This window comes from Buteo buteo, chromosome 27, assembly GCF_964188355.1.
Source record: "Buteo buteo chromosome 27, bButBut1.hap1.1, whole genome shotgun sequence".
In the NCBI taxonomy this organism is placed as follows: Eukaryota; Metazoa; Chordata; class Aves; order Accipitriformes; family Accipitridae; genus Buteo; species Buteo buteo.
The window spans coordinates 9,103,142-9,115,155 of record NC_134197.1 but is presented as its reverse complement, the minus strand read 5'-3'; the positions used below and the strand labels follow the sequence as shown (position 1 = coordinate 9,115,155).

General features: G+C 36.7%; 2 protein-coding genes across 2 annotated transcripts in view; one reads left to right on the top strand and one right to left on the bottom strand.

Moving 5' to 3' along the window:
• LYRM1 (LYR motif containing 1) overlaps positions 1-4,993 on the top strand; it is a 28,726-nt gene extending 23,733 nt beyond the window's left edge. Inside the window, exon 5 of the transcript XR_012654542.1 lies at positions 4,862-4,993. The gene's annotated coding sequence lies outside the window, so the exon portion shown is untranslated. The remainder of the gene's footprint in view (positions 1-4,861) is intronic.
• DNAH3 (dynein axonemal heavy chain 3) overlaps positions 1-12,014 on the bottom strand; it is a 66,841-nt gene that overhangs the window by 6,348 nt on the left and 48,479 nt on the right. Inside the window, exons 48-57 of the mRNA XM_075058458.1 lie at positions 11,277-11,420; positions 10,013-10,679; positions 9,723-9,888; positions 9,167-9,383; positions 8,048-8,230; positions 6,953-7,151; positions 3,910-6,051; positions 2,741-2,966; positions 2,171-2,415; positions 617-733 (exon numbers count right to left, since the gene is read on the bottom strand). Coding sequence (XP_074914559.1) covers positions 617-733; positions 2,171-2,415; positions 2,741-2,966; positions 3,910-6,051; positions 6,953-7,151; positions 8,048-8,230; positions 9,167-9,383; positions 9,723-9,888; positions 10,013-10,679; positions 11,277-11,420 — 4,306 coding nt within the window. The remainder of the gene's footprint in view (positions 1-616; positions 734-2,170; positions 2,416-2,740; positions 2,967-3,909; positions 6,052-6,952; positions 7,152-8,047; positions 8,231-9,166; positions 9,384-9,722; positions 9,889-10,012; positions 10,680-11,276; positions 11,421-12,014) is intronic.

The following is a 12,014-nucleotide window of genomic DNA, read 5'->3' as shown; positions in this document are numbered from 1 at the left end:
GGGGTTGGAGATATTTAAGTAATGGGCAAGCAATGAGGGGAGGTTTCCACTGATACAAAGTACAGAAAACAGCTAAAAGCTCACAGTTATTACTTTAATTCTGACTCCCAAAATTCTTTTTCATAAAGCTAATCATAATATTAGCAAAAATCAGGAATGATCTTTATAACAGTGACAAAGGAGGTGCCAAGAAGCAGCTGTCTTTCTGGAGAAAGAGAAGTGAATAGCCACAGCAACCAAGTTACTTACAGAGGTCAACACCTCCTGCTTTAAACTGATGAGTATTATCACATCCTCTGGTAAACTGACAATGGTACTGTGTCAGGATCATATTTATCAGTTAAGGTGAAACAGAAGCCATTGACATTTTTATTTGACATATAAGAAACAAAGACCAGGAGATTTGCTAGACCATTAGTAATGTTTCTAGCTATATATGAACCAAGACAGCAATTACATCTGAGGGTTTGGGATTCAACTTGTCTGTATGTGGAAGGCCAAGAAAGTAAACCTGAATGGAATCCACTCAATTTGTCAAGAACTCATCAGTTTATCACTGTACCAGCTGAAAGTGCCTAGCAAAGTCAGCACATGTTAGAGGGTGGACTGCTTGTACCTGTTAGATATGTGAGAGCTTCAAATGGGATTTCTTCATATTCATTCAGAAACATTTGGATCTGTTGCATACTGATTCTGAGGTCAGATTCATTGAACTCATATGGAATATTCCAACCTGTTCAATTCAGAAAAGATATACAGGGCAATGGTGCACTGTACTGATGACCATGCTCTGGAAATGATGGTATTGGTACTATACTGCTACTACAGAGCTGAAGGTAACAGCTGCTAGACAGTACCTAGAAGCAGCCCTGGAATTTACCAGGCTGATTATTGCACGACGGACAGCATGACTGGATAACAATATTGTATCCTAAGGCACTATTACTATCATTCTATATAATTAAAACATAAGCACAGGCATTTTGGCATCACACACTGTGGAAAAATTATTTTTTATCTTAAGCAGAATACAGACCTGCTCAGTACTTTCAGCTAATCTGTTGCTATCTGGAGACGATGACAACAAGAGTGTTAATTCATTGATTGATTTTAATTTTTAATCAATCTGCCCATCTATTAATGCTGTTTATATATGACATTCAGGGTAACAGTATAATTAAAAAAAACACACAGGAGCATACTCCAGGTAAGAGAATCCTTCAGAAAACCCATATCCCTAGAGCAAACCAAAAAAATAGGGCTATTGCTGCAACAATCCTTCTTCTCCCAGACAGCTGGTCACATTAAGCAGTAGATGTTGCTTTTGAAAGTGACCTATTTGTCACTTACAAAAATTATATTTTTACTTTAAAGCAATAAACTAGTATCTTCATACTGGCAGTCTAGCGTTTATTTAAACAGCTGCCTATTAAAATAAGGACAGTGGCTTTCAGTCAAAATATAACATTTCATAACAGTAACCTGTTATGACAAAGACAGCCTCAGTCAGAATGGAAGACTGAGAATTTCATGTACACCAGTGGAGAGCATAAACTTTATAGAGTTATAAAAATGGAATCTATAATTCCATATATTTCTACATTTTATGTAGAAAGTCTACATAGTTCTCTAAATATTTCAAGATTATAGAAAAAGCTGAAGCAGAAATCTTACTGATACATATATTTTCATTGCTATTATGAACAACACACTGCAGGTACATAAATTTGTTTCATACCAAGTAAACAAATGCACTAGCTTTGATAAAAGGAAGTATACACATAAATAACAAAAGCAGAATTCAAGAAGAAACATCTTAATTATGAAAATTTAAAATAGAGCTGGATTTCATGGTAAGAACCATAGTAATAAATTAATAATTTAGTAAGCTATAATTTAATGTAACTACTGTATAATATATTTACTTGGAAAACTGGTACTTTCTAGTCCTCCCCCAGGGTAATACTTTTAGTAGCTTCAGGAGTAGCTTTGCCTGAATTAGAATCCCTGCAAATAACAGCTTTTAAACTTTATTATGTTCTGTGCAATACAGACTGCACTTTTGTAATACTGCTAACAACAATACTGCCTTTTCACAGAGAGGCTCCAATAATGCATTTCAAAACTACTAATCATTTTGAAACAACCTGTAAAATAATCTCAACCTTACCCAGTGGGCCAAAGTTTCTCCTTTCCTGCACAATAGCATGAAAAAAGCAAAGGCCAAACAGCAGTTTTTGCCACATTTCTGGCTTTTTGCAACTGCTAAAGAACACAGGGTCGGAGATGGGATCATTAAGGTATGATCGAAGAAGGTTCACTCTAACTCCTTTTGGAGGCTCATTCGTCATTTTGATGCCATTCTGGAGGATACTAACAGGAAACTTTTCTGATGGATAACTAGTTAACCATAACCTGAAAAGAATTTTAAAGAGCACATTATCCAAAAATCATCAATATTGACAAATCCTTAACATTGATCTGCAGAAGACTAAGTTTTATTACTTGCTTAACTATAATAACAACATCTAAATTTGTTCCAAAATCCAGGCATAAAGTAGATTACATTGGACAGGTGCAAAAGATGACATCCTAATTAAGTATCTTTATTTTATCACTGCACATAAATGATATGAATGTTATACTTCTTCACACAAAAGAAGTTTCATTTCTTTTTATTAGTGTCTTCAGCAAACAAGAAATACTCCCATTAAGAAGAGTAAAATATTAAAACTCCTACCTGAACTTATCATTGGTATTCTCAGGCACTATAACTTCCTCGCAGATTTTTTCCAAAGTAGGCATCCAGCTAGTTGCAAGATGGCAGTTTTGTAACACTGTCCAGGTTCCATCAGTAATAGCCTGATAAATCATTTTTGCTGCTATTGGACCCTGGCCCTGTCCAAGTGAAACAGTTTGAATGCCTGCGCCTCCCATGCCAACATCATCAGCAAATTTTAGCAAACCTATGATGGCAAGTTTCACACATGCAAACAAAGACAGTCTGTTAGAAAGTAGATCTATGTTATATTCATAATTTTTATAATGCAAAAAATTAAAGGGGCAAAATTCAACAAATATTTTACTCAACTGAAAAAAACCCACCCCACCTCAACAACCCAGAAGTAGTATCAAATGCTCTATCAGTCACTGTGTTTCTGAGGCATATGCTAAAATTTAGGTGTAAAAAGTAATACTAAAAACAAACGAACAAGAACTAGCCAGGTTAAATGCCTGTCCTCTCCTTTAGCCCTGAGTGCTCAGTTCCAGCCTGCACTACAGCTCTCTACTCTCTTTGTTGCATGGGTACAATTGTTTGTGGGGGTTGAGCTGTAAATTGGATCTTTAGATCTGGTTAAAAATAACCCTCCAGCTTTCCCATCAAAACCATCCTCCTAGAAATACATCCTTATGGTATGGCTCCATATTACAATTCTTTTGGCAGAAAACCAGGTTTAAAAATAGTCTGGGTGGTTATTTTTTAAAGGACATTTAACAGATGTGTTTTTAAGTGTGGTCATATACACCGTTTAATTAGTAACTGAGAGGGAGGAAACCTTCTAGAGGAGGGGTTGCAACAAAGACTGGGGCAAGTCCCAAGCACCCACTGAAATAATTGTAATGCAAGCATGAATTATAAACCGGTCTGGATGTTACAAGTTCTTAGATCCCTAAATTGCTGCTCAGACACCTAGACATTTCATCACGACTACATTCATTCCACCCTTTAGCATTTTAATCTAATTGTTTATATATAGGCAGATGCAAATGTTTGATATTGCATCATCACTGTATTGTACTTTAAAGATACTTTAAAGATCCAATGAAGGGGCTTACACTGTTATCAGCTTAGTCACACTCAGTGACCTTTAACCAGATAAAAAAAGATTTTTTTAATACCAATCTCACCTGCCATCGGATCAGCACCTGGTGATAATACAAAAATCAAAGGGACACAACAATTTGAATCACTGTAACTTCTTCCAAGATCAAAAGTCGGTGGTTCAATAAATGTTCTTCCCATATTTTCCACAATGAACTCCTGCACTGCTGGAATAATTTTGTCAGGTCTCAAACATCTGAGAATAACCATGCGATCTAACCCAATCAGTGTGCTCCATGCATCTGGGAAAGCTTCTTCATGGGGTCTCACAGAGTCATATATTAGTTTCCACTTTGAAAAATTCTCTCTTACATGTTCCATTAGTCCCTGGAGGTTTGTCAGACTAGATGCACGTACGAGCTCTGCCCACGATTTGTCAGGTAGCCAATCTGGAGCTGGATTGGGGTGAGGATTATCAAGAGCAACACCTCCTGTCAGTAGGAAACGCCAAACCTCATCGTCTATTTGGTCTTTTCCCTTCATAATGCCTACTGTCAGAAGGAAGGAGAATAACAACTTATCCTTTTCAAACAGTGAACAACAGACATTATTATAGATGCTTATTGTGAAATGATTGGTTATATTTTTAATTCTCTCTTCTAGATCTTCACTCTTTTTGCTTTTAGCAATAGATTGAACATACAAGTTAATGAACCAAATCAATGAATATTGGTACATAGGTTCAATGTTTGCCAGATCAGAGATGCAGAAGAAGACAACAGCTGAATGAATAGCAACTGGCTTATACCCCATTCGAGTAGAATCTATCTGCATCTCAGTTACAGAGGAAATTTTTTGCTTTTCAGAGATTTCTTCAGATAAGTCTTTGGATGACGACAAAACATTAATTGCTGTTTCATCTTCTAAGATGTTTCCTTCTGAACTGGAAAGGATCTCCAGGATTTTATCTTCTATTTCCTTTAGTTGTTTTTTGTTGGCTGTGCTTTCTATAATCAGTTTATTTTTCTTTGCTTCTAGCTCAGGCTTTTCTTCTGCAGCTACAATTCCAAGAAGTTGGTCCTGAAGACCCAAAGGTGTAATCATGAAGTTGAGTAGACAAACTTTCACAGCCACTTCAGGAAGATAATGGGGATTTCTTAAGTGGGTTGTTATGTAAAACCTGAAATCTCTTGAATATTCAATTATATTTTCCCCTAATTTCATGTATTCTACTCCTTGTTGTTTGAACGTTAGCTTTAATAAAATGGGTTCTATGAAAGCATCTAGTTCTTCACCAATATTTTCTAGCAAGACTGGTGTTCCAAGCTGAATAGCATTTTCTAATGTCCTCACATAATGTGTGTCAGATAATTTGATAACTGACAGCCTGTTAGTTTTCTCCATATTTTTTATCCACTTATTAGCTTGCCTTTGAGGATCTATCATTAAAGCCCATCTTCTTGAGTTAGAAACAATTATGCCATTGTCAATGGAAAAAGAATCAACAGGCAATCCAGCAATCTGCCATGCACGGATTTTGACTGGATCCCCTAACGTATTACTTAAGCTAAAATCACTGGAGCATGGTATGTTCTTTTCATTGCACAGGACCTGCCATTGCTTTTGACATTTTAAGCGGTAATCAACAGTAAAGGCTCCCAAATAAGTGATAGTTCCTGATGATAGTAACACATCTCCTATAAGGTCTACGTACCGAATTCCTAACAATCGTGCAGCTTCTGTCCACCTATCCTTCTCTCCACCAAGACCATTAATTAGCTGTTCAGCTCTCACAAGCTTTTGTGAACAAAGTTCAATATTATTTTCTAATTCTTTCTTCCGGTCATTCATGTTGTCAAACTCATCATTCAAAGCTTGGAGGCGATCAACTACCTCCTTAAGTTCTGCTTGTTTTGTTTTTAGCTTCTGCATTTGAACGTCCAGTAATCCTTCTGCAGCTCTCAAACGTTCGCGCTTTGGGGCAACCACTTTTGCAACACGATCATATACCTCCATGGCTCGCACCCATTTGCACAGTCCTTCACAGGCAGATGAGACGTTTTTTATGACAGATGGCTGAAAATCTGGATGATCAATAAACCTCTCTCTAATTCTCTTCACTATAGCAGGAGGAATATTATCCTTGTCATATGCCTTTAAGCTCTCAAGGAATTTCAGATCTCCAAGAATTTTTCTAGATGGCCCCCAGTAGTCTTCTACCATTTTACCTATGTTGCAAATAATACTAAAATCAGGCTTAAAACATGCATGTTCAAACTGAAAAACATACTTAAACATTATATAAAGAATTAACATCAATGATTTTGCGACAGAATTTTACTATGCAACCACTGTTAACTAGTTTGGGAAAATCGTTACCTAAAGAAATCCAGACAGGAACTTCAGCATCACTAACATGTCATAATTTTTAATTACATAATAATTCTAAATAAACCAAGCAAAATAAGGGAAACAAATTACTATACAGTCTTTCTTAGCATAGTTTATCAGATAAATCAGTAACTATGTAAAAGCATTCCTTCCTAATGTAGATAAGACAGTTTTGGATGAAAGATATTTATAGAATACTTATTTTCAAGTATGAAGGGTTGGACTGTGGGGGCATAAGGTAGAAGAAAAGTGAAAGAAGAAGGTCTCTTTCCTCTCCTACCTCACAAATCCTGTGCAATCCCACAATAACAACATAAACCACACAAAAAGAGCTTGTTAGAGTAATTACCTACGGCAAGGGTATAGCTAGAATTCTGTCTCCCAGCATAACTGATAAAGTTTGGTAGCAAGGTTTAGAGGGGGAAATACAGGTGAATGGTGCACAGCACACTGCAGCTCCCAGAGTTCCTCAAGGCAATGAAAATCTCAAGATTGGGTCAAAGCAAGTTGAAGAGATGACTTTGTGCTGATGACTGGGATCATATTTACAAAGCTTGTACAACAGCGTCAAGCAAGGGCAGTATGTTACAATGGCAAAAGCAGCTCTTAGCTATTCAGTGTAGTTTTAAGTCATTGCTAGCAAAACACACTTTTAGCGCACATAGCTGCATTCACGCCAGAAGCACTTCAGCAGCACCTCAAGCATTCCTAGGGCAGGGATAACAAATACTGCATTACCACTGCCACTTGGATCAGGCTTTCTCTCTGGTTTAGTCCCCTTCATGACACAGATACTCTCCATGACGAGCTTAACAGGACCAGGTGGATTCTGCATGGATTTCACAAGAGAGATGTCTGAAGGATTCAGGGTATCAAGAGCTGCAAGTGCTGCCTCCAAAGCTGGCATGGCCTCAGCAAGGTCTCCTTCACATTCATCCTGTTAAGACATTAGGCAGAAGCCTGTAAACCTTCATAAAATACCAGGTCCGCAACCTGATTACCCCACTACTGCACAGCCTCAGAGAACCTTCTTTGCTTGTAAGTACCTAATAAAAAGACTCTTCACAACATTGTGTCTCTTGGAGAGAAAACTACTTTCACAATTTGTCTGCGCAGTTTAAAGAGGGAAGATTTTTAGAGAAATTAGTAACTTCCATAAACTGAACTGATAGCTGAAAAAGCCAGAGAAGCCTTCAAGATCAAAGTCTCTCTGGTCTGACAAGGAGAATTAAAATACAGGTTAGATACAGTTGTTCTTAGTTAAATCTCACAGTGGTGATCAGGTAAAAAATATATACTGTGTAGCTTACATTCTTTACCATGTACTCAGATCTCAGTAATTACCTTATCTATCACTGACATTTCCAACTAGTTACAAAAAAATATTGAGGAATCCTGCAGCTTCCCACAGGAAATTCTGCACTACAGATGTCTGGCTATGGCAGTATCTCTTAGGTTATGCCTAATAGGGCTCCAAGCAGCACTATGCCAGATTACCTCAGCTAACTCTAAACGAACTGTCTTTGGGCCTGGAAACAGTATAACCTCATTACTCAATCTGTTGAGAAGGAGAATATATTAGTACAGAAATAAGAACTATACGGCTTTTGGGATATGAACTAGAAAGGGAAGCTATGCAGCACTGTGAGATACAGTCATACTCCAAACAGCCAAAATTTACCTTGTTTATATTAGGAACATGTCATTCATCATCTCTTGCAACTTTGTTACTTTAAGAGCTTGGATCATCCCATTAACACATCATCACAACTCCCATTTACTTGGAAAGACTTCGAACCCATCATGCTCCAGGCTCAAGCCCCTGTACACTACCTTAATAGCTTTAGCAACAGCTGCTGCTTCATTAGCCTCTTCTTCATCTGCCAACACTAGTTCTTTCTTTGCATCTACTTCAGTTGTTTCCTTTTCAATCTGGATCATCATTTTGTCTGTTTCTGCAGAAGTTTGAATCAGTTCAGGCTGAAGGGCAGTCAGTTCTTTCTGCATCTCTGCAACCTGATGAACGTAACAGGAAATCAAGAAAAAAATTGTGTAAACATTGCATGCATTTCTCATCTTGGTATCTTAGGAAGAAAGATCAGAAGACACTATATTAATACAATCTAAAAAGGGACATTTGATCTAAATAATTATTAAAATAGTTCTCTAGCCTGTTTTTACTAAGAGCTGTTTTATTTAACTGAATAGATTTTTTAAGAAGATTTTATTATCTATGCAATACACTTACTTTTTTATGATCCACTTAATTTCAATAATGAGAAATAAATTGATTAATTGCATTTTTTCCTCACAGTCAGTTTCAGTTTATGGAACCCCAAACAATCCTTTATTGCACAGGTGGAAAACAAAAGCCAAAAGAAACTTGGAAGGAAACACAGAATTAGCAACAGCTGCAAACTGGATGTTCTTCTCCATCCAGCAAGTATCTGGAAGCCCCTTTACTTTGCATCTTGGAAAGATCAATCCCCAGATCACATGGGTTGAAAAAGGGGGTTGTTTACCTGGAACCTGATCAATTTCCTACTGGGAAACTACTCAGGAATTAACTTTTATTATTGTCTTACAACATTCTTCAACTTCTCCCCTATTTTGAGAGGGGTAATAGGTACTAGGATGCTGAGGCATGGATTCTCCATATAAGGTTTTAAGAAAATAATGAGATTTGTAAGGTTTATTCCTTCAACATTTAATGAATACCATCAATTTCATTTAGCTTTCTATTAAGTGCTATAATCTCAACTTACATACCACAATTTCTTAAAATGACTAACTTTTCCTGCTGGCTTTCTGTAGAAAATTATCAATAGCATCATGAATATAGTGAAGAGGGAATTTAATAAGTTTTATTTTTATAAGTTTTAATCAGCTTATACAGACCCCATAGTAAAGTATGCATATGGCACATATTCAGTGTTTTCATCTGAAACTTACTTGTGAAGATGCAAAGTCAAGTTTTTGAAGTCCCATAAGATAACGAGTTCTCATCATGTCAACTTCTTGCCTTTTGCTATTCAGCAGAGTCTTAAAGGTAAGAATCAATTCTAGGTATGAAGTTGGTGTCACATAGTTGTGTCTTCGCAGTATAGTGTAATAGCTGATGGAGAGCTCTCTCACACTTTCTTGGAAATATTTGCACATTGACACAACCCTAGAGAAAATTTTTCCACATTACTATGAAAATACAATCTGTCTTTATGTTAATTATGAGGAAATTACTCTAAGCTTATAAAATTATATTAGTGTTAGTGAAGGCAGAATTTTTTTTTTCCCCATTATAAGAAATATTTTAGACTCCTTTCAAAGAGTGGCCTGATTTTCAGAAACATCAGGTACATATATCTAGGTATCTTTGACTTGCACTGAAATCCCAGAGTTGGCTTAGCTTTGTTCATTTATAAGGACAGTTTCCTGATCAAGTACATTGGGGTTGTGAAGGGGAGGGAAATGAACATCTGCTTCATATGTTTCTCGACAGATAAACTCATACTCTTTTCTAATGTCATCTTCGAGTTCAACATCCTCTAAAAACTTGTTAGCAACCATTTCCAAAGCATCTGTAGGCCAGGTTTGGAACCAATCAATGGTGCAGCAGTTTATCAGTGAAGGGAACATCCGTAATCGATTCCGAAATGCATCTCCAATAGGACTTATGGCTAGGGAAAAAAAACAACCAAACAAACAAAAAACAATTGTTACTTAAGTTTGTTTGCAGTTAGGAAGCATAAAAAACTAAGCATAAGAAAAAACATTCTAAGAAATAACACATTGTATACAGACCTAAGACAATATGCAAATTTTTCTTCACCCTTTCAATAAAGAAATTGTACATAGCAAGGGGAGTGACTTCAATTTTCCTGTTCTCCATCCTTGCTGCACCTTGCATTTTCTCAACAATTTCAGCTTTCTCTTCTGTTGTAAAGATATTAGGCACATCACCAGTATTTAAAAGCATGTTGATATCTTCCACAAATGCTTCATCCTTTATTTGATTATCACAGAACAAAAAGGACACATTTTTGTTACCAACACCTGCTTTCAGCATGACTCGTTTAACATCTTCTTTCCATTCATTGACTCCATAGGACTTTGTAATTTCAATTTGAAAGAGTTCAAAGGTATTCATGTAGGTGGCTAGCTTGGCAGCACTTTGTCGACCACTCCCGCCAACCCCCATCAACAACAGATGTCCATTATTCTGTTTCAATACCCTGCATATCCTTGAGATATGCTCGATAGCAAACTTGAACATGACTAAAGACATTGGTGCTTTGCTGATATTGTTGTATTCCTCAAGGTAGTATTCCATCACGGTTGTCAGTTGCTTTAAGTCTGTGATTTCGTCGTACACTTTTACATTACTGTCGGGCTTCAAATAGTCTCCAAAGAACAGGTTGCGAATATTATCATCAGAGATTTTTCCAGTAGGTGAGAGATGACTCAGTACCTAGGGAAAAGACAAGAATCAACAGATAATTAGAGAATTATTTTCCTTAAAGTCATAATCATTCTTGTCCACATAGTAATAATACAGTGGGAAGCACTGTTTTCCAGCTATTCTACTTATTACCTTAGTCTGGAAAAAACAAAACAAAACAAAACAAAAAACACCTAAATGGGGAGTGTGCTGTAGGTTGACATGCAAGTTTCCACATATGCATACTTCGCAGAGAAATTTTGCTGTCAAACATAGGACAAATTCCCAAAACGCTTCTCTGAAAAATACCCACTACTCCTATTGGCTCATCCAAATACTAACTTAAACAAAAGCCCAGATAAATACTGGGTAACACATTTATTCCAGATAGTCCTCTGTACTAACACAGAATCCTTTTGAAGTTATGAATCATTCTGATATGAAGTAATTTCTATTAACTTGACTAAGAATATATATAATACTCAATACTGAATAGAAGATCATCTATACTTTTTAAATGCACTGATCAAAATAATTAAAAATGTGTCCAATACTAATGTAATCTCAATGACTAAGTATTTCTGAAAATGCATCAGTCTCATTCTTGGTCCCAGCACCCAAAAATACCTTATTAAAGCTCTGCTTGAAGGTATTTGATGTTGTCTCTTGTACCATCTGAAAGAATACCTTCCTGTCCTCCTCATCAACTAAGCGATCATAGAAAACTCGGTAAACCTCATGAATCCAAAGTCTGATCAGTTTATCTCCATCCTGAAAATGTAAATATAAGAAAATGGGTAAATACAAGAAAATGGGTAAATACAGCTCAGGCAGGATTTGTTTAAAAACAAAAGGACAGAAATGTCCATCTGGACCCTGCTATATCTTGTACTAAACTCAGTGGGAATCTTTCCATTCCAAGCCATTCAGCACATGGCTCAGCATCTGCTAACTTAACCAGCTTCCTCACCTAGGTACCATTTTGTCCTTCCTGCCCATACAAACTGGGACTCTTGTGTAAAAGCATTTTTCTCTACTGTATCAAATCTCCCTACCCTTCCAACATAAAGTAAAGAATAAATCTTTCAAAGATATGGCTCATGGGTTCTAGCCCAAGCCCTGCCCAAAAACTGTTGCTGGCCAAGATTTCCCCTGAATAGCTTGTAGCTGTTTTGTTCTGTTTCTGTAGCAAAAACATCTCCCCGACAGAAATAAAACTCCTAATACTTCTTTAACCTGACACTTTACTGAAAATGGATGAAAAAAGTAGATGGATGAAAATCATATACATCTATCAGTATTCATTTGTAGTTTGTGACAACAGGCAAACTCTGTGCTAAATTATTCAGTCTTGGTCACTGATGA